Source organism: Cavia porcellus, unplaced genomic scaffold, assembly GCF_034190915.1.
Source record: "Cavia porcellus strain 051 isolate PalLab524CR breed Dunkin Hartley unplaced genomic scaffold, mCavPor4.1 scaffold_32, whole genome shotgun sequence".
NCBI lineage: Eukaryota > Metazoa > Chordata > Mammalia > Rodentia > Caviidae > Cavia > Cavia porcellus.
This window is the reverse complement of record NW_026947515.1, coordinates 36,842,460-36,867,286: the sequence shown is the minus strand read 5'-3', so window position 1 is coordinate 36,867,286 and position 24,827 is coordinate 36,842,460. Positions and strand designations below refer to the sequence as shown.

Sequence of the window (24,827 nt, the reverse complement as noted above, 5' to 3'; positions counted from 1 at the left end):
GTACCACACAAGCCTGTAATTCCAGAACTCCGGGAGATGCAGGAAAAAGGATCAAACATTCAAGACCAGGCTAGGGGACTTAGACCGTTCCATGAAAGAGCTGAAGCGGTATCTCAACACCAAGGTCCTGGGTTCAATGCCCAGCAATGCAGTGAAGGAGAAGTACAAGGCAATGAACGGCAAACTAGAAGCAGCCGGTCTGTGTCTGCCTCAGCCATCAGGCAGAGAAGGAGTCACCTCCCCGGGGGCCCCTCACCCCTGGCCCGAGCCCCCTGCCGTCACCTCCCCGGGGGCCCCTCACCCCTGGCCCGAGCCCCCTGCCGTCACCTCCCCGGGGGCCCCTCACCCCTGGCCCGAGCCCCCTGCCGTCACCTCCCCGGGGGCTCCTCACTCCTGGCCTGAGCCCGACAGGCACACGTGGTTTAAGATCCAAATACATACGAGAATATACCGAAAGTGGCCTCCTAGTGGTAGGACTGAGCAGCTGGAGGAGGACAGGAGACTGCAAACAGCTCGCCAGCCCCGCAGGCACCAAATAAACACTCAAGTGTTCAGACTTCTGGTCAAAATTAGTAAACTTTAATAAAATTCAAAAAACTACAATAACAGACAAAAGGCAGCTTGAGCTTTGTTCTTCCCAGGATCAGATGCGCCACCCAGGAACAGAAGCCACCCTGCAAGTCAGAATAACCACAAACCCCAACCAAGCCGCAGGCAGGGAGGGCCTGGCTGCAGGCTCTGCCCCGGGGCAGGGACAGGGGCAGGAAGAGCTCGACAGCCAGGTCAGCGGTTCAGAGACAGCACAAGTGGAGAGCAAGACACGCGCCCCCTCAGAAATGGGCTCCACAACTTTAACGGGAACTGTCACAGGAGTCACGGGCAAGGGGCTGGGCCGGGGCCACAGCCCAGGAGGCGCCCAGGACTGCTCAGTTCTCCTCGTCGCTGTCATCAGGGCTGATGGCTGGGCTGGTGAGGCTGTAGGTGGGGCTGGTGGGGGAGTAGCCAGGAGACGTGGGGGAGTAGGTGGAGCCCTTGGGCGAGGTGGGCGAGTAGGTGGGGCTGGTGGGCGAGTACTTGGGGGACGTGGGCGAGTAGGTGGGGCTAGTGGGCGAGTACTTGGGTGAGGTTGGGGTGTAGACTGGAGAAGTGGGTGAGTAAGTGGGAGATGTTGGCGAGTACTTCGGGGTGGTAGGCGAGTAGGTGGGGCTGGTGGGCGAGTACTTGGGGGAAGTGGGTGAATACTTGGGGCTGGTCGGCGAGTACTTGGGGGAGGTTGGGGTGTACTCTGGTGAACTGGGGCTGTAGGATGGACTAGTTGGGGTATACTTTGGTGAAGTTGGGCTGTAGCTAGGAGAGCTGGGGCTGTAGCTGGGAGAGCTTGGCGTGTAGGTTGGAGACTGAGGTGTGTAACGTGGGCTTGAGGGAGAATAGCTGGGTGAGGTTGGCGAGTAGCTGGGCGAGGTTGGGGAGTAGCTTGGAGAGGTCGGGCTGTAGTTAGGACTGGTTGGAGTATAATTGGGACTAGTAGGTGAATAGCTCGGGGATGTCGGGCTATAGCTTGGAGATGTTGGGGTGTAATTGGGGCTGGTTGGAGAGTAGTTTGGACTGGTGGGTGAGTAGCTGGGGGAAGTCGGTGAGTAGCTTGGAGATGTAGGTGAGTAGCTGGGGGAGGTTGGTGAGTAGCTGGGGGAGGTAGGGGAGTAGCTGGGGGAAGTAGGTGAGTAGCTTGGCGATGTAGGTGAGTAGCTGGGCGATGTCGGTGAGTAGCTAGGAGACGTCGGGGAGTAGCTGGGTGACGTCGGGGAGTAGCTGGGTGATGTTGGGGAGTAGCTGGGGGAGGTTGGCGAATAGCTGGGAGAGGTTGGGGAGTAACTAGGAGATGTTGGAGAGTAGCTGGGAGAGGTTGGGGAGTAGCTGGGGGATGTGGGGCTGTAGTTGGGACTGGTTGGAGAATAGGAAGGAGAGGTAGGGGAATAGGAGGGCGAAGTGGGAGAATATGAGGGACTTTGGGGTGTGTAACCCCCAGGGGAGCGGGGCTCATAGGCAGGTGATGTGGGTGAGTAGCTGGGTGACATAGCACCACCTGTGGGAAAGAAGCAACAAGTGGGGTAAGTGTGTCAGTTAAGACTTACCCAGAAGGAAGATGCAAACAGGAGTGCGCGTGGCCTGACAACTCACCTGGTGACGGGATGTATGGACTCGAGGGGCCGGGGGAGCCCGGAGAGCCTGGTGTGGGAGACCAGGCTGGGGAGTACCCAGGGCTGAAGCCGCTGGCATCTGAAGCAGCACTGGGAGAGAAGCCAGCTGCCCCTGGGGTCATGCCGCTCCCTGGAAGGAGAAAAGCAGGTGAAACCAGAGCTGGAGCCCAGCCCCCCACTGCCCCAGTCCCAAAGCCCTCGCAGCCCGTTGGGCTGCTGTCTACCATCACAGCTCACCACCTCTGGCCTGCCCGAAGGCCGTCTGCTCGGGCCCGATTACTCACCAACGCTCGGCGACCAGGCACCATATGCTGGAGTTGCACCCTGGTTCCAGGGCGTCATGGCAGGAGAGATTCCTCCCATGGGGCTGGGTGCTGAGCCGAAGAACATACCAGTGGCTGCAAAGAGGCAGAGTGAGTCGGCACCCAGGGACTGGTGCGCCCTCCACTTCCTCCAGGCCACGGCCCGCCTCACCCCACTGCAGCCCCCGAGGAATCAGCGCAGCCCAGGCTGCATACTCACGTCCAGCAGCCCCCAGGCCGGGGATGTTCGTGGGGATCTCCATGCCGTACTTGCACTTCTCTGCGTCTAGCAGGAGGTCAAAGCAGCCAGTGCCCGCCGGAGCCAGCTGGCCCAGCATGATGTTCTCAGAGACTCCCTTCATGGGGTCGCTCTCCCCGTGCGCAGCCGCTTCCATAAGCACATCTACCTGCACAGCGGAGACACCACATCCACTGGACCTCCACAGACACGTTCCAGGCACTTTACCAGCCACAGCCCAGTGACCATGCGCTGAGAATGGCGCCCATGTGCATCTCCATTCCTCTTCTTTTTTTTAAGTTTTTAGTTTTTACCGGTAGCAGGGATTGAACTCACGACCATGCGCTTGCAAGGCAGGCGCTTACGCCGCTGAGCTAAATCCCCAGCCCCTCCATTCCTCTTTCCGCAGAGCCCCTCCTCCCACACTACTCATTTCTGCCATTACCGTTTCCTCAAAGGAACACTTCATGAGTGGCCCAGTGTCCTGGCGATTGACCCCATGCCGGGTGATGGCCATCAAGTGGCCACGACAGGTCATTGTATCACACAGGAGCGCCAAGTGCCGGTAGTTGACGTAGGAACCATCGAAGGAGATGACGTGGTACAGCTCCCGCTCCAGCGCCTTCCGCACAGCCTCAATGCCCAGCACCTGCCGTGGGAGTGGACAGGGGAGGTGAGGAGCTCCTTAGCTCCGTTCCCCTCCTCCTGCCAGCACCTAGACCGGCAGGGACAAGGTCGGGAGTCACACATTCTACGCTCAGAATGAAAACCTGAGCTCGGACTCGAGTGGAGAGCACAGAACGAGGCCTGAGGGCGCCGCGCCCCAGGAAGAGGCTCACCGTGAAGATCTCCACGATGTCATTGGATGTGGTGCGCACCGGGTCCACGTCCTTCTCACTCAGCACTCGCATCAGGCTCACGCCGTCTGTCTCCAGGATCCACTCCTGCAGCGCCTTGAACTCCCCGTCCTCTGTGATGATGATCTTCTTCTTGTTGTCCGTCTGCGGCAAGTGCATGTACACCTGGGGGCACAGTGGCACATCGAGTTGGGCCGGGGCCTGGCAGGCGGGGCAGGGGCGGGGGCAGGGTGGGTGGTGGCCACGGGGCAGGCAGACCTTGCTGATCTGCTCGATGCCCTGCAGGGTCATATCCGTCAGCATGTTGGACTCAATGCAGCGCAGGAAGACGTCATCGTCCATCTTGTCCACCACTTCCTCCTCCTGCAACCAGAGCGAGCTCAGCATTCTTTCTGCCGCTGGTCTCCTCCGGGCTTCCAGCCCAATCTACTGCCTTCCTGGGCCCCAACGTTTAGTACAAGACTGTCCCCTTGCCTCCGGGAAGACTGCTCATTTACCACATTAGGAGAAATGGAGCAAGAGGGGTCCACACTCACTACCCCAATGCTGTTTCCACTTCCATACCTGCTGGCTACTTGGTCCTTCTCAAACGTGTGTGCACTCATGGGGTGTCACCATGCCCACAGAACCCTGTGCTCTGCTTCTGGCTCTTAGGTGAGTGGTTGCCAGCCTCCCACTGACTTCCTGGTTTTTTTTGTTGTTGTTCTTTTTTATTGGTACCGAACTCACAACCACACACTTGCACAGCAGGTGCTTATGCCGCTGAGCTAAATCCCCAGCCCCTGATGTTTGTTTTTTGAAACAAGGTCTTGCTATAGAGTCAGGCTGGCCTTGAACTCATGGCAATCTGTGGGGGATGAGGTGTCACTTTGAAGACCCTAGCCCCCTCGGACCTGCAGTAAACAATAGCCCCCGGTATGCGAGACAGAGGCGGGACAGGAATGCCTGTTCTTCTCACCCTCTGAAAACCATGCTGTGTGACCTGGCTTTGTTTACAGAGTCATGAGGAAGTGGCCCACCACCTTTTGTGACACTAGCAACAAACATAATTAACAACATTCTTGGGCTAATGAATTTCCTCCTGGGCTAGAGGAGCTAGGAGAACTGATTGTGCTTGTTTACTTCACTTAGATAGTTTAGAATAAACATTGTAGTCTGTCACATTGTAGCTTGTCACAAAGAATGCTTTTTCACTACTTAATTGTCTGTGCTCTGTGAATTGATCCGGTTTACTATATAAGAATCTTAAAATAAAGATTGTGCGTGCAGTGCAGTGCAGGCAGTAGCAATTGCCGTCTCTTTTGTTTCTTTTCCGAGCGCTGCACCCCCCGTGTCCCGATCTGTGTGCGTGTGTGCCTTTCCCGGAGTCCAGAGTACACTAGACACTCCCGACAGCAATCCTCCTGCCTCAGCCTCCACAATGCTGGGATTACAGGTATGGACCACCATGCCTTGTAACAGATGCATAATGTATTCTGTCAAAATATATTTATATTTTCTTACTTAGCCCCCGACAATAGTGAGCTCTTCAATTTTTACAGGGATCTTGCTATTGTTGTGTTTCTAGGCAGAGTCTCACTAACCTGGGCCCAAACTATAGAGCCCACACAGGCCTCAAATTTGTGGTGATCCTCTTTCCTCAGCCTCCTGAGGAAAGTGCTAGAATTATGGCATGTGTCACTGCACCTGACTGCAGATATGAATTTTATTTGATTTATTTAAGGGGCAGAGAATTTAGCTCAGCAGAGTAAGCACCTGCCCGGCAAGCACAAGGTCGTAAGTTCAATCCTTGGAACAATAATAAAAAAAATCTGTATTTTATTTTGGTACTGGGGATTGAACCCACAAGGTTATGCTTGCCAGGCAGGCGCTTATGCTCTTGAGCTAAATCCCTGGCCCCAGATGTAAATTTTAAACATCACTGCTAACTGCCACTCTCCATTCGTAAATATGGGGGGTGAGCCTGGCACCTTAATGTTGCTTCTGTCCCACTTTCTCTGGTCAATACAGAAGACTTCAGTTTCCTACAATGTATTAGTTTCTTCTTGGCCCTGTTTACCTCTTGCATCTTGTTTTCATCGCTGTTCATAATGCGGATACGGAGGACCAGTTTTTCTGCGTTATCATCATTGAAGATACAATTCAGGTCATCACCGAAACCTAGTGGGGAGGAGCATGAGCCCTGAGAACAAGACCCAGGAGCAAGCCTTGGTTCCTCATCACGTTCCATTCGGCTTTCTCTCCCAGCAGTGTCTCTTCCCTCCACCTCTTAGAATTCTCCTCCCTCCTCCTCACAAATCTGTCTGCAGAAAAAGGGAAGGGAACGTGGGAGTGCAGGGACTTCTCTCAGGAAAGTGACAGGCCACGTGGTACACGTGTGGCAGGAGGGTGACTCTTAGCACTTGAGAACAGTGAACACGGCAGAGGCGGGGCCCAGGCAGGAGTCCTGAGCCGCGCTGCCCTCCACCCGTGACGTACCAGCATTGATCTTCTCAGCAATCTGTTCCATGGTTAGCTTTCGGTCGGTCATATGCTTTCGGTCCAGCTCCACCCGCAGGAGCCAGGGCGAGATCCGGGCCACGTCGAAGTCAGGCATCTCATAGTAGACATTCACCCACTCCTGGTCTTCTGCTACGACTGTGCTCTGGGGGTTGGGGTCGTAGTAGATGGCTGTATTGGCAGTCACCTTCCTCAGTGTAGTATGTTCCAGGCGGCACAGAATGTCCTGGGATGAGAGGGGGGTCACCACACAATGACTAGGGTAAGCTAAGGCTTCCCGAAGCCCTCCTAAGGGAACCTCCGTTTCCCAATTCACGGGAAATTCACTCCTTGTCTTTCTGCCAAGAAGCGAACCACACCTAATCCTTACCTTGGCCCTCTCAGCATCGCGAGCAGACTGGCCCAGCAGGAAGACTGTGAGTGACGGGGTCTTTGGCTTCTTGGAAATGTTGATGAGCTCCTTAAGTCGGGGTACACCAAGTGTGACATTCTTAGCAGACACACCAGCATAGTGGAAGGTGTTCAGGGTCATCTGGGTGGCAGGCTCTCCAAGGGACTGTGCAGCCAGAGCTCCCACCATCTCTCCAGGATGGGCCTAGGGAAAAGCCAGCATTAGACAAACCAACTTGTCCTGTAGCAATCAAGGAGCTGTGGTCAGGGCTAGGACTAGCACTGAATAATAAAGAACCCAGAGCTGAGGGGTTTGGAAAAGGCAGAGGCTCAAAGTCCTCGTCAATCCCTCCCTCAAGTAAGCGTTGAGTTACACCATTTTAGCTCCTGAAGTGAAGCACACACAGAAAAGGCACTATTCTACCCAAAAGTCCCATCCCTGAAATTTTGATAGCAACTGTGCCGAATCTGGGGAACACTTTGGGGTCTACCGTTACTGAGCCATATGGAGTCTCTAATCCATAAATATGGGACATTCCTCACTTAATTTCTTTCAATGGCATTTTGTAGACTTTCCTAATGTAGTATTAACTTACCAGGATTAGATTTACATCGGATTCAGAGGCATGCCTGCAACAGCGCTTTCCCACACTCTCATTACCCTGTAACACCCTTAAAAGCAGTCACCACATACTCCCGTGCCTGTGAGATCTTTTCTGCTTACTCCCTGCAGTGCCCTATTTGGGCAGTTCCCTCGCCCAAATTAAAAGTCTGCACACATCAAGCATTTAGGAAAATAAAGAGCAATGCTCTTTGGCACCCCAGTCCCACCACTCATTTCCTGCATGACCATCACCAAGAGTCAGTCACCTATCTGTGCCTCAGCTTTACTTCTGCCATAGAGAACTAATCCCTTTTCTACAAGGGCCACTTGAAGGTTGCTTGGGTACAAGGCACAGTGCACTAAACACAGGTCTTGGTATATGGCAGCCTTTCAATGAACCCTTTTAGGTGACTGTGGGTAGAAGAGGGTTATGTAGAAGTTGAGTGTGTTGGTGCATGCTTGAAATCCCAGTGCTTGGGAGGCTGACGTCAAGGGATCACTGGAAATTCGTGGCCAGCCTGGACTAACGGTGAGTTCAAGACCAGCCTGAACTACACAGTGAGACTGTCTCCAACAAAATAAGGTTATACCAGAAACCAGAGAAGTCGACAAGCAAAAAAAGAAACAAGGCAAATGAGAAGCACAGCACTCACGATAGCTTGGTTGAACTTGGATTCAATCTCCCCCAGGAGCCAGTCAAAGGCCTCCCCACTGAGCCGAAACTCCTCAGCCATGCGGCGGGAGCACAGCGTGGAGCGCAGGTGGATGTTGAAGAGCAGCGTGGCGTTCTCCTGTGCCTGCCGGCTCAGCGGGTCGTCCCCGTTCACGATCACCAGCTTCTTGCTCAATTCTTTCACTCCTGGGGCCCAGGGAGGGGTGAAAAGATGAGACCAGGGCACAACAGGCTCCCATCTCCCCAGCCTGGCGTAGAGACCTCTGAGGGCGAGCACTCACCCTCCACCACTTTGATGGGGTGCAGGTCAGAGGGAAGGCGAGGGTTGATGTGGAAGATCTTCTGAGCGTTCCAGATCATGCGCCGAAGGTTGCAGGGCAGGACGACCTGAGGGAAAGGGGGTGGAGGGAGGACCTCGGGTCAGCGGGGGCTGCCGGGCACCTGCGCCTTTCCAGCCTAGCACTTCCTGCACGCGGGTACCTTGTTGTCGCCAGTGGGGAAGATGACCCTTAGCACCTCGCGATCCTCACGCATTCGTTCAAATTCCCGTTCCAGCTCGTTCTGTATATGAGCATTGCTCAGCACATCCTTTACTAGGTCCTCCTGCAGAGTGCGCCGCAGCGCCCTCTCATTGGTGTAATCGAAGCGGAACCTGCAGAAGCCAGGAGCGTGGGATCAGGGACCCAGTCTGCATTCCCCTCGCTACAAGAGCAGAGTGAGACTCCTGACGCGCACAGCCCACAAAGAGCTGGACTCTGGAGGCGAGAAGCTGCACAGACTAAGCTTCAAGCCCAAAGACTGCTAATGGGACCTAAGGATGTGCCTGTCCTCTGTGTCGCTCTGTACCGTCATCAGGCACAAATCAAGAATGGCTACCAACTCTGCCTCTGTGTAGCCTCTCTCCTCACTGAACGGTGGGAAAAGGCCCTGAGAGGTAAGATGCACTCCAAGACACTTTTCACCTACTCCCTAAGGCAGTGGGACGTGGAACTCTGCCCTGAGGCCCCGGGAAAGCGAACCACCCAGCTGCACACGTCCTCACTTCTTCTCAAAAGCCTTGTTGGAAGGCTTAAGTGTGTCCAGGTTCTGGAACTCGACACTCTCGCCGGCCAGGCCATCCTCGCCGTAGCGCAGCTGCACCACTTGGTTGATCGAGTTCCGGACGGTGGCGTCGTACTTCACCATTACCGACTCCATGGACTTGATCAGCCGTCGCTGGATGTAACCTGTGTGTGGGGAGTCAGTCAGAAGACTCAAGGCAAGAGGACCTCAAAGAGCCGTGTGGCAGCCCTTAACCCCTGAGGGGTTTTATTTTGGCACCAAGGATTGAATTCAGGGTCTCATGCAGGTTAAGTACTCTACCAAGCTATGTCCCCAGACCCCCAAGGCCTTTGGCCAGAGGTACATTTAAAACCAGAAGGAGGGGCTGGGGATTTAGTTCAGCGGCATAAGCGCCTGCCTTGCAAGTGTGCGGTCGTGAGCTCGATCCCTGGTACCGTTAAAAACGAAAAAAAAAGACAAAAAAAAAGGTAATAACTAAAACCAGAAGGAAAGAAAAACACATCAGATGGAGCAGGCCTCAGGGGAGCGAGTCCCCTAAGGCTGATGCGTCTCTGATGTGCAGGCCAGAAGCAGAGTCTGCGGCTCATCCCTGCAGCATGAAACTACCGTATGCAAAGCAGTCAGAGGAAGGGTGCTTCTCCCCAACACTCCTGCTCTCCGTCTCCCCGCCCTCACACGCGGGGGGTCAGAGTGCTCTACCACTGAGCCTCATCCCAGGCCTACATACTGCTGGGCCCTTAATTCTTTTTTAAGGTACATGTTAGTTATACATAATAATCATACTCATCACAGGGACTCTAACTGTACACGATGTAACTTGATTTATTTTTCCTCATTCCCCTTTTTTCCTTTTAACGCCTCTCCTCCCCCCTTTATTTACAAAAGCTTGCTTCCTTTCCATTTTTTCCTTTATTTTTCTATGCAGGCTGTAATTCCACCCCCGGACCAGAAGCCTCTAGCCTGAGTCCCCACTGCCTGCCCACCCCGCCAGCAGTTTCTCAGCCCCGCACACTCCCCAGAACTGCCCCCGGCCTCACCAGTCTCAGCAGTCTTGACAGCTGTGTCGATGAGCCCCTCGCGACCCCCCATGGCATGGAAGAAGAACTCAGTGGGTGTGAGGCCAGCCAAGTAAGAGTTCTCCACAAAGCCTCGGCTCTCAGGCCCATAATCATCTTTGATGAAGTGAGGCAGAGTGCGGTGCTTAAATCCAAATGGGATGCGTTTGCCCTCCACGTTTTGCTGCCCGACCACAGCAATGACCTAGGAAAGAGAGAAGGTGGGCTGCATCAAACTCTCTGTCCTGCTGGGCATGGTGGTGCACATTTGCAATCCAAGCACTTTGGAGGCTGAGGCAAAGAGGATACAAAGTGAGCTCAAGGCCAGCCTGAACTGCACAGCAAGTCTCAAAAAAAAAAATCTCTTTGCCTTAAATGACAAGCTTCCAATATTTTTCCCAACTTCCTTAACCCAAAAACACGTAACTCCTTCAGATTTCAGTGTGGCTCCCTATCTGGAAAGAGGAAAGCCAAGGGTCCTCACCTGGGAGATGTTGATCTTGGAACCCTTAGCTCCGGACACCACCATGGACTTGAAGTTATTGTATTCAGACAGGGATTTCTGGGCAGAGGAGCCAGTCTTGTCTCGGGCATCATTGAGAATGCGATTCACTTGATTCTCAAATGTCTGCCGCAATGTGTTCCCTGGGGTGGGTTCCAGCTCATTGTTATGAGCCTTCTCAATGACCTGGAACGAGCGTTCTCAGTGAGACACTACCCGTGTGACTCACTTCCTTTTAACCCTTACAGCCATTCTGCTCTCTACTGATGTTAAATTAAAAGTCTCCGAGAGCATCTTACCCTCCCTGCCCAGGCTTCCCTCTCACCTCTATTACATCTTGTTTGGCCTTCTTAATGGTGTTCTGAATGTCCTGGTAGGTCTTAGAATCAGCAATGGAGTCCCCAATGCCAATGGTATGACCTAGAAGTAGAGAGAAGCACCATTAACACTATCTTTGGATCCCAAGCAACACAGGAAGCAAACTCCGGGCGAGAGTTAAATGGAGGGACACCAAACCCAGGAGAAAAGTACAACTGGGAAGTGGGCCTGGCCCCCAGAGAGCTGGCAGAGCCCGTCATACTCACCCTCAATGAGGAGCCAATTGTTAATGACAGTCTGGATGTTAGAGTAGAAAAGGCGGGTAACGTCGTGACCCATCTCTAGGTAGGAGATATGGACCAGGGAGCCAGCTGAGGTACCCAAGGACTTCTTACACAGGATGCCCATGATCAGCTCCCCATTCTCCACCACCACCTATGGACATGCACCCACTCAATGCCTGGGATCTGGCTTCCATGGCCAGTTATACTCCCATATAGCCCTAAGCCAGAGCCTACCTTGGTGTCCCCAGGAGAGATGTGTTTGTAAGGGCCACTGTCCTCATCGTCGGGATGGGTGCTATGAGTTCGTATACAATTGATGTGGCCAGGTATAATGAGGGAGAAGATCTGTTTGCCTGTCCAGAGGGGCCGGGGCTTGAGGATGGCTGGCTGTGGAACCTTTCCATCCCATGTGGACAGAAACATTAGCAAGTTCATCACTTCACCCTGTGTGACAAACAGCAAGACAGATGTCAGGTCACAGGCCTCACCAACTCAGGAATATCAGGAAGACTTCCCCGCCCCAGGAGGAAGCCAGGTTTTAGAGGCAAAGAATGACAGGCAAAGTATCTTCAAAAAAACACACTTATTTTTAACAATAAGCAAGTTTCTTTTAAAACCGGAAATAAGTAAGGGTAAAAATTTTAACAAGGAGGAGCTGGGGATTTAGCTCAGCGGTATAAGCGCCTGCCTTGCAAACAGGCAGTAGAGAGTTCGCTCTCCGGTACCGATTTAAAAAAAAAAAACAAAACAAAAAAAAAAAAAATTTAACAAAGGGCTGGGAATTTAGCTCAGCAACACAAGCAGTTACATGGTAAGTTCATATGAGGTCATAAGTGTGATCCCCAGCAGCCGTGCCAAATTTTTTTAACAAAGGACTATTTTCCCATCACCTGTGTTTTGCAGCTAACAGCTGGACTGTGTGACTTTTCAGAGAATGAAACAGAGAGCTCCAGCCGTACAGGGGCTCTGGCTTCTGTGCTTTCCTACCCTGCTGTGCTATCTCCCATATACACCAACCCACAAGCAGCCAGGGGAAAACACCATCGAGAGCTCTGCCCTGCCACCCTCCGCCCTGCTATTTGCCGAAGGCAGGTTGTCATTAGGACCACAAACCCGTTCCAAGAAGACGTCTCTTTTAGTGAATTTCCGCACAGCTGTGAGCGTGTCCTGCACAATGCCCATTACAGGTCGATTGCTCTGGGGGGTGACAATCATGCGAGGCACCATGGCTAGCTCCTGGATCTCTGCTCGTGTTTCCAGAGACTGAGGCAGGTGTAAGTTCATCTCATCGCCATCAAAGTCTGCATTGTATGGCGTTGTCACACTGCATTTAAAGGGAAAAGGCAGGCAAGAGTTGGAAGACGTCTTCAGTGAAACCTCAGACAGCAGCCCAGCCTGCCCATGTCCTAGCCTGCTACCAATGGCCAGGGAACTGACCTGAGATTCAGACGAAAAGTAGACCATGGGAGGATGCGGACTCGATGCCCCATCATGGACATTTTGTGCAGAGTTGGCTGTCGGTTGAAGATAACAATGTCTCCGTCGCACATGTGCCGTTCCACCTAAGAAGTCAGGCACAGACTCAGGCTCAGTGAAGGAGGTGTGTTAATGACAGTGAACAGTCCTTTGTAGACTGAAAGAGGTAACACTGTGCTGTTGACTTTAAACACAGATCAACTAGCCCCTGTGGGCCAGGTCCTGAGCTAGTTCCTAGGTTATCAGGCATAAAATAAATGTATTCACCAATCAACTATTTGCTCTGAAGAGAAAACTAAGAGTTAATAAACACGCAGACTGTTATGCTATTCCTCCATGTATAATAATATTTTAGTTTACGAATACTGCCCAGGATTTAGCTCAGTGGTTTAAGCACCTGCCTGGAAAGCACATGTTCGTGAGTTTGATCCCCAGTACCAAAAAACAAACAAAAAAACCCCCTAACACTTCTGTTTGAGGGCAATTCAGTTAATAAACAGAGGCATTCAGCAAAATTTTACTTCTATGCACAAACTGCACATCAAGTGACAAACACGACTGTAGCCATCTTCCCCAGAATCATGGAACGCATTAAATTTGTGAATTTCGGTGTGAATTCTGGAGCCATTGTACACGCTCCCCCTAGGTTGATGCAAGCCTCACTCCAAATGCTAGTGGCAAGCAGTTAGTTACAGTATACCCAGGGTAACAGTATCCCTTAAAAAGAAAAGAAAAAGTCTGCATCCTAATGAACAGACAGATTTAAATGGCAATTCTGGCCAGCTCCACTCTAGAAAGCGTCTGGTTGGCTACGACAGACCTGGCCTATGACACACCTTATAGCCAGTCTGCAGGTGAAGGTCGCTGGGTTTGGGGTGGAAACGCAAGTCAATGCGATCTCCATTGTCTCGGATGATGTACTTGGCCCCTGGGTACTGGCTGTTTCCCCTGCGCACTAGTTCCTGAAGTCTGAGAGAATGGACACGTGCAATGAACAAGACGTTTCCTTAAAAAAAAAATCCCTGCTACCACTCTTACCCAAAAGCCCTAAGGAGAAGCCAAACTTCTAAACTTCAGTGCCCTCCTCTGCTCCAAGCCCCCTCCCTTGGGCCAAGGGGCACACACCACACCTCTACCCGCTGTCAAAGCCGCCCCACTGAGGCCAGTGCCCCATAGCCACTGGTGGCAGAGCTTCCAGACTGAGGCACACCTGTCAATGTTGAAAGGGGTGACGATCTCTGCAAAGGTCATGTTGGCAGCAATGGAGCGGGGCACGCCAACCTGATCAATGGACAGGTTGGGGTCGGGGGTGATGACAGTGCGGGCTGAGAAGTCCACTCGCTTGCCCATCAGGTTCCCTCGCACTCGGCCTTCCTTGCCCTTCAGCCGCTGTTTCAGGGACTTGAGGGGTCGGCCAGACTTCTGCATGGCCTGTGAGAAAACAGGAAGCGGGCAGCGCGGCTGTCAGACGGGAGGCCTCACGCTGGCCCCACCCAGGCTCCAGTTCACAGGGGGAAGGATGCATGCAGACGCACGCGGGGCAGGCCGGGCAGCTCGTTGTCCACCATGGTGGCCACGTGGAACTGGAGCAGCTTCACGTCCTCCGCGATAACATGAGCTGCTGCGCCGTTCTGCTCATTCCGCCTCAGCTGATTGTTGATCTTCACGATGTCGGCCAGTTTGTGCGTCAGGTCATCCTGAGGGAGAGGTCAGCACGTCACAGCCCCGCCACCACAGCCCAGGCACTCAGCACGCCCATGGTGGCACACAGGGCGGCAGAGGCAGGTCCAGGGGACCCTTCATGATCCCTGACCCTTCAAAGGGCCTCCTTAAAGGTCACACAAGTGGCATTTTCTAACTCAGATCTGCCTCTCTGCCCTTGGCCTTCTCCCCCCACCCCAGCCACGCCTCCGAGGGGCAGAGTCCTGGGCTGCTGACCTGGTTGCGGGCAGAGCCTTGCATGACCACAGCAGGCCGCACAGACAGAGGGGGCACAGGCAGCACCGTGACAATCATCCATTCAGGCCGGGCGTAGCGGGGCTCCATGCCCAGCACGAAACACTCCTCATCGGAGATGCGTTTGAAGATTTCGTGCACTCGCTCTGGACTCAGGAGGATCTTCTTCTCCTGAGAATCCTCATTAACGTGCTTCCACTCAGCATACAGCTCCAGGCCCGAGCGGCGGATCCGAGGCTGGTACCGCCCACAGCCGCCGTGGCCCTTCCAAACACAAAGAGGAGCTGTCAGAGCCCTGGTCAGGCCAGCTCCTGCCACCCGAGGCCAGCCTTTCCTGTGTCTCTATGACCTCCTAGTGCCTCTGATTCTTTGCAGCCCACTATCTTTCCTCCAAGCCTCCATGTCCACCTCCCAAGGCCCCCCGTCCCCACAGGCCCTGCCATTCCAGCCACCTTCTCTTTGGTCAGATCCTCATCACCCTCTGGCTGCTCCACACCAAACTTGTTGTCCATTTCCTCCCCTCCCTCGCAGATGTTTTTGCCCTTGCAAAGGTCATAGACATGGGTGAGTCGCTTCTTGGGCTGTCCCTTGGACTTGGCCAGGATATCCTTGATCTTTGGGTTGTTCTAGAGGAAAGACAGAGCACAGTCAGTTGGGGTGGCTCCCTCCCCCTCTATCCTGCAGCCTCCCTCCCAGGCGAGGGCCTGTTTCCTACTCACAGAATCTACCAGCAGTTTGGAGCAGAAGAAACAGACACAGCGCAAAACCTTCATTGTCTTCACCAGGAAGCCCACATGAAACACAGGCTTGGCCAGCTCAATGTGGCCAAAGTGGCCAGGACACTCTGTCATGTTTCCTGTAGGAACATGCACTTCTTAACTTCAGAGACCACTTCTCCAGGTGTCCTGCCCTGCCTCAGTCTTCCTTAGAGACCTGAGCCTTTCTCCTGCCCTTCAGGACCCTTCCAGCACCCAGCGCTCACCTGCACATGTTTGGCAGCGGCCAGTACGCTCAATCACCCCCTGCCTTGGATCCATCAGCCCCCCAAGCTTGGGGCGGCCTCCTTCAGTTGTCTCCGGGTATTTGATACCACCCTCTGTCACAGACATCCGCTTCTGCAGGAGAGAAAAGCCAACAACTGAACAGGCACCCTCGTTTCCAGCCTTCATGTCCTAAGGCCTGAGAAAACTCCTCAGGGTTGAATTCCAGGTCACTGGCATCCATTGGATTTAATCATAGCAATAAAGAAAAATAATTTAAAAGAGGTTAAAAAAAAAAAAAAAGCCCGGGGGCTGGGGATTTAGCTCAGGGGCATAAGCACCTGCCTTGCAAGCAGGCAGTCGTGAGTTCGATCCCTGGTACCGATTAAAAAAAAAAAAAGCCCAATGCCGCATTTCTTCCCTCAAACTGAAATCATGCACACAAATCTAGACTCAGGGAAGCACCCGGCTACTCCTAGAAATTTCCCTACAGAGCAGGAGAAGCCAGGTGTGGTAGTGTGTTGGGAGCCGTGGCACTGTCAAGTCATCAGACGCGGTGATTGCGAGGCCTGTGGGAAAGTACAAAAGCCTGGGCTAGATTACCCCTCTCATCGAGCCCGCCTGTGTGGCACCTGTTTCTTATCACCCCACTAAGTTCCCGCCTCACAGGGTAGTCTGCCTAGCTATTAATCCTATATATAGCCAGTGCCTCCACCCCCGAGAGAGAGAGAGACTGAAGCACAAAAGGAGCCGCGGGGAGCGGACCGGTAGAGGCTTCGGGGCAGACTGAAGCACGGAAGGAGCCACGGAGAGCGGACCGGTAGAGGCTTCGGGGCAGACTGTATAAGGAGAGAATAAAGAAAAGCCTGACCACCGCCAGACCTTGTCGTGTGTCTTTCCTGCCGGCCGGGAGCGGACATCGACAGTAGTGCATGCCTGGAATCCCAGCACTCTAGGAGAAGAACTGCAAGCTCTGGGCCAGCCTCAGCAACTTAATGGTTTAGCAAGGTCCTTTCGTGGGACATGATTGCACACTCCTGCAATCCCAGCACTTAGGAGACTGAGGCAGGAGTTCCAGACCATTCTGGGCTACACAGTGGGACCCTGTCTCAAAAAAAAAAAAAAAAAAGAAAAAGCCAAGAAGTGAAGCCTATAGATCAGTGAAAAGCCAGTAGGTGCAAGGACACATTGAAGGAGCAGAATCAACAGCTAGAGAATCCCAAGAAAGCTAGATTCACGGGGGCTAATTCAGTTTAGGAAGGGGAGATGGAAGAACTCAGTACGGTAGCTGCGAGTTAGATTTCTGCCCTGGACTGGTCACGGCAAACTTCAGCATCCTTTCACATAACGAAAAGCAGACTTAACTTTCCACAGGGATCAAATTCAAGAGTGAATGTGTGTGTGTGTGTGTGTATGCACGCCGCCCTTAAAGATACACAAAGATGACTAAACCCAGGGCTGTTACCCTGCGCTACATTCCCAGTCCTTCTCTCATCTGGAGACAGTCTTGCCAAGCTGCCCAGGCTGGGTTCGAACTTGAGATCTTCCTTTGGCCTCATAGAGTGCTCGGATCTTGGGGATATGCGACCATGCTCAGCTACAGTACATCTTCCTGATTCAAATACAGGGACAGTTGATTTATCTTTCTAAGGTACTAGGGATTCACTTAACCCAGGGACTCTCCTACCAAGTCATGCTCCCAGTCATTCCTACACATTTTATTCTAGAATGAAGTCTAAGTTACTTGGGCTCCCCTCAAACGTGCAACCCTTCCGCTTCCGTCTGAGGAGCTGAAACTGGCTGCAGCTGGCTTAGCTAACTCACTCTTGCTCACAAGTGACATAAATAAGCACCACTGCTTCCTTGTACTTTTGTTTTTGAGGTGGTCTCACCATGTAGCCCAGGCTGACCTCAAATGACAATCCTCCTGCCTCAGTCTCCTCTCTCCCTCCCCATGTATGTATCCGTCTATCTATCTCCTATCTATCTACCTGTCTGTCTGTCTATGCGTGTCATACTGGGGATTGAACCCAGCACTTTTGCACTGGACGCCCTAGCTCCTTTTTTTTTTTTTTTTTTTTTTTTTTGGTCTTTTTGAGTCAGAATCTCGTTATGCAGTGTAGGTTTTGTAGCCTAGACTGGTCTTGAACTTACTAGGATCCTCTTGCCTCAGCCTCCCAAGTGCTGGGATTATAGGAGCGCGCCACTATGACTGGCTTCCTTCTCTATTTTTATTAGTACATATTTGTAGTACATAATGATGCCACTCTTCACAGGAAGTTGTTGCATGTATGCAACACATCCTAATTTCTTTTAAGTCACCCCCCCCCCTTTTTGAGACACTATACTGTTCAGATTGGGTTTGAACTTGCAGTCCTCCTGCTTCAGCCTCCTAGGGTGCTGCGATTACAGGTATTGTGCCATGTTGTTCTGCTTTACTGCCTCCATTCAGATTATAAAACCTGAGAGGCACAATGTTAGGGAAATGATGGAACCAAGATTTAAACCCAGGTCTCTGGGCCTTGCCTGTGGATTACACATCAGCAAACTGTAGTTGTCACAAGCACTTACACAGCTGTTCTCCTATTATGTGTCCTTCGACTACCACATCCCTGAGCCACCGTGCACACAGGAAGAACCTCAGTACTCACCGAGGCGGCCTGCGCCACACACAGAGGCACCTTTCTCTTGACCCCTGTCTCCTGCTCCCCTCTCTGGCTGGTGCTTCCACATCCACTTTCTTTTTTTTTCTTTTTTTGGCTCTTTCTTTTTATCGGTACTGGGCATTGAACTCACGACTGCCTGCTTGCAAGGCAGGCGCTTATGCGGCTGAGCTAACTCCCCAGCCCCCGCATCCTCTTTCTAGACTCCTCTGCTTTGGTCTGCTCCTCAGACACTGCTGCTCCCCAGGACTTTTTAGCTAAGCCCTGTTTTTCCTCACACCTAGGAAAATGTATTCATGATTCCCAATCTCTACCCCCAGGACTCGCCTTTCTCACATGTGAACTACCGATTTCCCTACAGACATACGACTGGTGGATAAATCAACTTCGACAGGCCTCGGAGCAAGCTCCCTTCTCCATAAAACCTCTCCTCTTCCTTTCGTCTTCAACTCAGGTGTGGTAACCAAATCAAAAAACTGTTATTTACCCTCTTCTATCCTAGGAGTAACACAGTTCAAACAGTCTGAGCTTTGCAGTCAGAGATCTCTAGTTTGTAATCCTGGCTCTGTTGCTTACAAACTGTGTAATCACGAAGGACTTAAGCCCAGAATGTAAGAGAAGCCTAACATACGGCCTTTATTATCTCACGGGTCACCAAGTACTGGTTATTGTGACCTCCTAAACAATCCTGAATTTTGCCCCTTTTCTCCATCCCTGTAACCAGCGTCCTGGTTCAGGCCTTTTCCTGTAGTCACCAGCCTATGTCCCTGATGGAGTGTTCCCTCTCAAAGAGGTATCTCATCATTCAAACCTTCCTGTCTTGGGAATGATGTCCACACTCAGAAGGGGAGCTTACAAAAAAGGAGTTTCCCATACCTCAGTCTTTATTCTTTATGTTCCACATCTCATTGTTTACTGCTCAGTTACCGAACCCGTGTGGCCCCCCACCATCCAACACATGTGACTCTCCTCTTCTTTGGGGTTTTGCACATGACAGTCAGTGCCTCTTTCTAGCTGGAATGCCTTCCCCACAACAGACACCTGCTCCAAGACTCAGCTCAGAAACTGCTTCCTGCAGGCAGCCTTTCACAGCTCCCCAAAAGACAGGGTCCCTCCGCCTCTCCACATCTTAGTGTGCAGTGAATTATCTGCTATGGTCTGTCTTCTCTAAACACAGTGAGTACCTCCCAGGGAGGTGGTCTCTCTCCCTCACCTTAATCCCATGTGCTGCCCCCAACAAATGTTTGTTAAAACTAAACTGTGTAGGAGCATCCACTGCAGGAAGGTGGCCTCAAAGGACTTGAGGTCACCCCTGTACAGTCAAACCTGTAATCCCACAAAATAATCCTAACAGATGTGATTAACTACTGTTCAGTAGAAACCGAACAGTCTAACAGACACAAGGCTGAAGAGTTCTGAACACCCCAAACTCTCATCAAGATGATCAGATGACACCTCAGGGAGACAGGGCTGGTGTGTACTTAAATTCACAAAGCTGGAACCTCCCCAGCTTGTCTTGAAACACAAAGTAGAAGCAGACATGAATCTGGCTACCAGAATGGACACTACAGGGGCCTAAGGCAAACTGTGCTCAAAACTTTCACGTTTCCTTCTGCTTAAAATTTTGTTTAACCATTCTCCCACTCGTCCTCAGGGTCTCGGTATGCCGCCAGCACTGGCTTCAAACTCCTGATCTTCTTGCCTAAACCTCCCAAGTGCTGGGATTACAGGCGTGTGACAACACGTCTTGCTGATAACCATCCTTCTGTTTTTAACTAACTCTGCCTTCAAGCACTGAGATTGTCCAAGGGTTGTCCTGGACAGCAGGCAAGACTGTTCTGGGAAGGACTATCCATCCAACATGGTTTAACAAGTTTTCATGTTGGATTGTGTACTACCTTATCCCATAATCCTTCATCGGTTTTTCTTAAGTCATGCCAGAGATGTACCCATTCTCTTTCCTTTTTTTTAAAGAAAACTCAGGCTATCCTCGAACTCACTACATAGCCCCAAACTCCTTGCCTCAAACTCCTGCTCATCCTGCCTCAGCTTCCAGAGTGCTGGGATTACAGGTGTGTACCACCACGCCCAGCTCCTTCCTCTGCTTTTGGTTAGCCATAGTCACACCTCACAGCTTGGCTTCAACTCATTTTCACAGCCTTCTTTCGTACTGCATTCTCTCACCTCCCAGATTTGTATTGCAACTACAGCAGATTTCTCAAAATTCCTCTGGCTTCACATTTCTCCTCTTGAGTAAAATTCTATTTATCCTTAAGACCAGCTCAGACAACAACTTCTTACATGTCTCTCTCTCTCTTTTTTTTTTTGGTAGCAGGGATCAAACTCACAACCTTGTGCTTGCCAGGCAGGCGCTTCTGCCGCTGAGCTAAATCCCCAGCCTTTTTTCAGTCTTTTTGAGACAGGTTCTTGCTCTGCAGTTCAGGCTGGCCTTGAGCTCACTTTTCAGCCCTGGCTGGTCTCAAACATCCACCGATCCTCCTGCCTCGGCCTCCGAGTGCTGGTATTACAAACATGAGCCACTGTATCGATGTTTTGTGACGTCTTCTCTCTCTCCAAGCTGGCCTTAATTTGGCCTTGCCCACACCCCAGTAGGGTTCTGAGGACAACTTCACTGTTTCCATATTTGTGGTTCCCACTGGACTGTAACCCTTAAGGACAAGGATCATGTTTTATCTTTAGAATCTCAGGGTCTAGCAGTCACGCCATGATAGGGGCTCAGTAACTATCTGTTGCATATAGAAAATCCCTCATTAGCCTGGTGTGGTCCTATACCTGTAATCCCAACACTTGGGAGACTGAGGCACGAAGACTGCCTTGAGTTTGAGGCTAGCCTGAGCTACACAGTGAGTTCAGGGCCAGCAAGACCTACATAGTAAGAGTTTGTCACAATTGCCCCCCCAAAAGGATAATAAAATCCCTCATTAGATTATACATAATCTGAAGACCAGGACAATCTGATTCACGAATATAGCCCACATTTTACCTAAAGAAGAGTACATTAGCAACTGAGCTAAAGCTGAGTGGTAGAGTGTGTGGTTAGCATGTGCAAGGCAGTAGGTTCAATCGCTAGCACACACAACAAAGTTGCACCAATTCTTTTTTCTTCCCCAGTCAGAAAACATTCAAACCCTTCTTATAACAGAAAAGCTTGTAACAGCTCCAGCTTCAGGCCAATTCAAATGGTCCTCTCTATGCCAACCACTGCCCCTCCCCCAAGCCTTTTGGAGAACATTCTACCATTAGGTACTACTTGTTCCCCAGAGCCCCTCCATTCACTGAACCTCCCACCCAAGTAATCATGCTATTCCCTGAAAAGGCCACACTATGAACTGCAAACCATGCAGAGAGCAAATATCCCAGTTCCTAGAGATGACCTTTTTAGTTATGTAAACACTGTTCCAACCTTTCTATTTATGTCCTACTAACATACTACCAATTTAGAAAATATACGTTGTAAAATATTTTATTAAAAATATTATTTCCCAAATAACCTCACTTTCTCTCCTATGACACCTGTCAGGCTCTGCACACCTTACCAACACTTGCAATCAGATTTCTGGCTCCAACTGACTTGTGCCCATCCTTAGCAACAGCTAGTCCAGCATCACAAAGATATGACGCTATTCAAAGGGATTTGGCGCCATCTAATGCTGAAATGGAACAATCTGGAGCTAAATAGTTCAGAAGGCAGCAGTACTCTGGAAGATTTAAAACATCTCTTTGCTCCTGTGAGTTCTCTGAAATGGCTGGGGGAAAACAGGTTTAACCTATTGGAACAGTCTGTAATGACAGTCCTAGGTTAATAGATTCCTATTGGGAGGAGGTTGCGACGAGGTTTCAGTATGCAGTTCAGACTGGCCTTGAACTTACTCTGTAGCCCAGGATGGCCTCGAATTCACAACGATCCTCCTGCCTCAGCCTCCCCAGTGAGGATTCCTATTAATAAACTTTTAGGTAGGTTAGCTGAGAGTGGTACTGTGTGCCTATAATCTCGGCACTCAGGAGGCTAGGGCAGGTCACTATTGAGTTCATGGCTAGTCTGGACTACACAGTGAGTTAAAGCCAGCCTGCATTATATACATAGTAAGACTTTATCTCAAAAAAGAAAAACAGGGCCAGGGATTTAGTTCAGCAGCATAAGCACCTGCCTTGCAAGCACTGGGTCATGAGTTCAATTCCCAGTACCAGAAAAGGAAAAGAAAGACAACAACAAACTTTAACACAGCGCTCCTGTCTTACCTGACTCAACAGATGTCATCTCCATTTATCCAACCGCTCAGGTCAAAAAGCCAGTTTTGGCTCTTCTCTTACAATTCCCACTGAGTCCAGCTGCCAGTCTACCTTTCAGGATATGTCTAAAGTTCAGCCCTTAAAACCATCTCTGCCCCTCTCACCATACTCTACCCAGGTTGGCCTTGAACTGGTGATCCCTCCTATCTCAGCCTGTGGAGTAGCTGGGCTAACAGACATGTAATCACTGCACCCCACCAAATGTTTTTTAATTGACCATTTGTACTACCGTGAGCTGCCTCATTTCCTTTATCTACATTTATCCATCTTTCTAGTAGATGTGTACTAAATGATTTCGTGTTCCTCGCAAGGTGTATGAAAGATCTAATCTTATTCATCACAAATAATTTGCTAACTTTTTTCTTAGCTTTGTACACGGTGTCTCTCATGAACAGAAGCAACTCTAACTTTCACATAATGAAAACTGCCTTGCTCTTCCGTGTAAGTGTAATTCTCACTTCACTTCAGCCTCACCACAAAATTTACCTTTACTTACTTCATTACCATTAAGGGCTGGCTGGTGTTAGCACCCTTCCTCCAAGTCTTTGTTTGGCATTCTGACATAGCTAAGGCTTCTTAAACAAAACTGTCTTCTTCCACAAACACAACCATTTCACCCCACCCTTTCCAGCCTTCCTATTAAGCTCCAGAGAGGAAGGAGCTCCAGTCACCCAAGGGTCATTCCTAACATTTCCCTCCTCCCCGGCTCACTTTCACCCTCACCCTGCCCTGAACAGCTCCTGACAGAGCAACCACAGTGGCGCATATGTACTTTTCTTTTGGTCTTTTTCCTTTTTATCGGTACCGGAGATCGAACTCACGACTGGCTGCTTGCAAGGCAGGCGCTTATGCCGCTGAGCTAAATCCCCAGCCCCTCATATGTACTTTTTAACGTACACTGTCACACTAACTGTCCAATGGCTTGGAAGTAAAACTAAATTTTGACCCCTTAGCCATGATTTTCAGTATCCCATGCTTCTCCAACCTATTTCTGTAACACCTCCCTCTCTGCTACTGATCTCCTGCTGCACTGGCTTTCTGCTTCTAAGAGCAAACCAAGTTGATTTCTCCCTCATTCTTAGCACTCAGCCGGAAAATCCAGGCTCTAGGGTTTTAGATGACTGGCTGTTTTTCGTCCTAATGTCACCACCTCAAACAGGACTTGTCAGGCCCAAACACCCTCACATCTAAACTAGCCTTAGTGACTTTCCATCGCACGACTCGGTAGAAATGAACTATCTTGTTCACTTATTCGTATATTTCTAGTCTGTCTCCTCTGCCACTTCCCGCAGACAGTGCTCTAGACGGTGGAATCTGCCATAATTGTTCAGCGGTGTACCCTCACGTTGTTATGTGTTACATAGCAAGTGTTCACGCTTGAAACGGTAGGGAAAAACGGGGTTGGCTTCCTATTCAGACTTGCAAAGATTCTGCAGCATTTTTTTCTTTGCTTAAGACATTTTCTATGTAGTTCAACCTGTCCTCGAACTCACAACAATCATCAACCTCCCTAGTGTTGGGATTACTGGCATGCACCACCACGCGGGGCCTTAGGATTCATTTAGGCCTCGCTGAATGTCGGTAAAGTTTGTAACAGGTCACCCTTATCCCCAGCATGACCCCCCATCTTGGACACAGCACTAAACTTAAAATCCTCGCAGAATTTAATTTCGGGAGCCCAGAAGCCCCACAAGGTCTTGACGTTCCTAACACATCCTCCCGTCGGTCAGCAGCAGGCAGAGAAAAGCGCCAAGTTTCCGCAGCCACCTTCGGCCCCGCCCGCCCACACGGGAGGGAGGGAAGAGGAGGGACCAGGCGGAGCAGCTTACCAGCTCATCCGGACTCAGGACTCCGAACTGCACTCTCTTGATGGTGCGCAGCGGGCATGCGCTGTCCCCGGAAGGGGGGCCACCCCCGTGCATGGCGAAGGTTGACGCGCTGCGCAGGCGCAAACCTCGCTACAAAAAGCCTGCGCCGCCTCCGCCTAGGCGCTCAGATCCAGTCCGGGCGGCCACCGGGAAGGACCTTCCCGGGTGGGAAGGAAAGACCCAGAGAAGGGGAAGGTGGGGGAGGGAAGAAGGCGGGGAAACAAAAAGGAGCGAAAGGAACCCTTCACTCCCGTTCCAGAGATTTTTTTAGGTCCCAAAAAGAAACAAAAAGAGGGGGAGGAAGGAAAAGGTTTTAGGGGAAGGGAGAAGAAAAAGGATAACGAATAAATATATAACCGGGTTCCTGAACGGCAGAGGTCGGCAGTTTGTCTCTCCCCCTTCCGGGAGCCGCCTTCTTCTCGAGCCGTCCCGGTCGCGCTCTCGGCGCTTCTGAGGAGCGAACTGGCTGAACAACACCCTTTATAGATTCGCCCCTGCTTCCCCGCCCCTTCCTTTCCCGCCCTCCCTTGCGCTACGGGGCCGCCTGCGTAAGCCCGCACGGGGCACGCTCTGGAGTCGTTGGTCGTCCCT

At 51.3% G+C, this 24,827-nt stretch overlaps 1 protein-coding gene across 1 annotated transcript; it reads right to left on the bottom strand.

Annotated features, from left to right (window-relative positions):
* Positions 1-557: 557 nt before the first annotated feature.
* Positions 558-24,699, bottom strand: Polr2a (RNA polymerase II subunit A). The gene is made up of 29 exons (XM_063241914.1): positions 24,198-24,699; positions 15,397-15,529; positions 15,134-15,270; positions 14,867-15,040; positions 14,397-14,678; positions 13,994-14,155; positions 13,669-13,889; positions 13,295-13,427; positions 12,420-12,544; positions 12,096-12,306; positions 11,217-11,426; positions 10,965-11,133; positions 10,706-10,800; positions 10,363-10,566; positions 9,861-10,083; positions 8,804-8,987; positions 8,242-8,413; positions 8,043-8,148; positions 7,742-7,947; positions 6,465-6,689; positions 6,074-6,320; positions 5,655-5,755; positions 3,854-3,958; positions 3,578-3,760; positions 3,184-3,387; positions 2,721-2,907; positions 2,483-2,596; positions 2,179-2,328; positions 558-2,083 (listed from the first exon to the last, which is right to left on the bottom strand). Exons 1-29 carry the CDS (start codon positions 24,288-24,290, stop codon positions 927-929), a joined length of 5,913 nt encoding a protein of 1,970 aa, XP_063097984.1. The 5' UTR covers positions 24,291-24,699; the 3' UTR covers positions 558-926.
* Positions 24,700-24,827: the final 128 nt, after the last annotated feature.

Coding starts and splice junctions, on each gene's coding strand:
- Polr2a (XM_063241914.1), bottom strand. CDS start 24,290: ATGCACGGGGGTGGCCCCCCTTCCGGGGACAGCGCATGCCCGCTGCGC. Junction 11,134..11,216: donor TCTCTCCTGGGGACACCAAG/GTAGGCTCTGGC, acceptor GCATGTCCATAG/GTGGTGGTGGAGAATGGGGA. Junction 2,329..2,482: donor TGCCTGGTCGCCGAGCGTTG/GTGAGTAATCGG, acceptor TTCTCCTTCCAG/GGAGCGGCATGACCCCAGGG.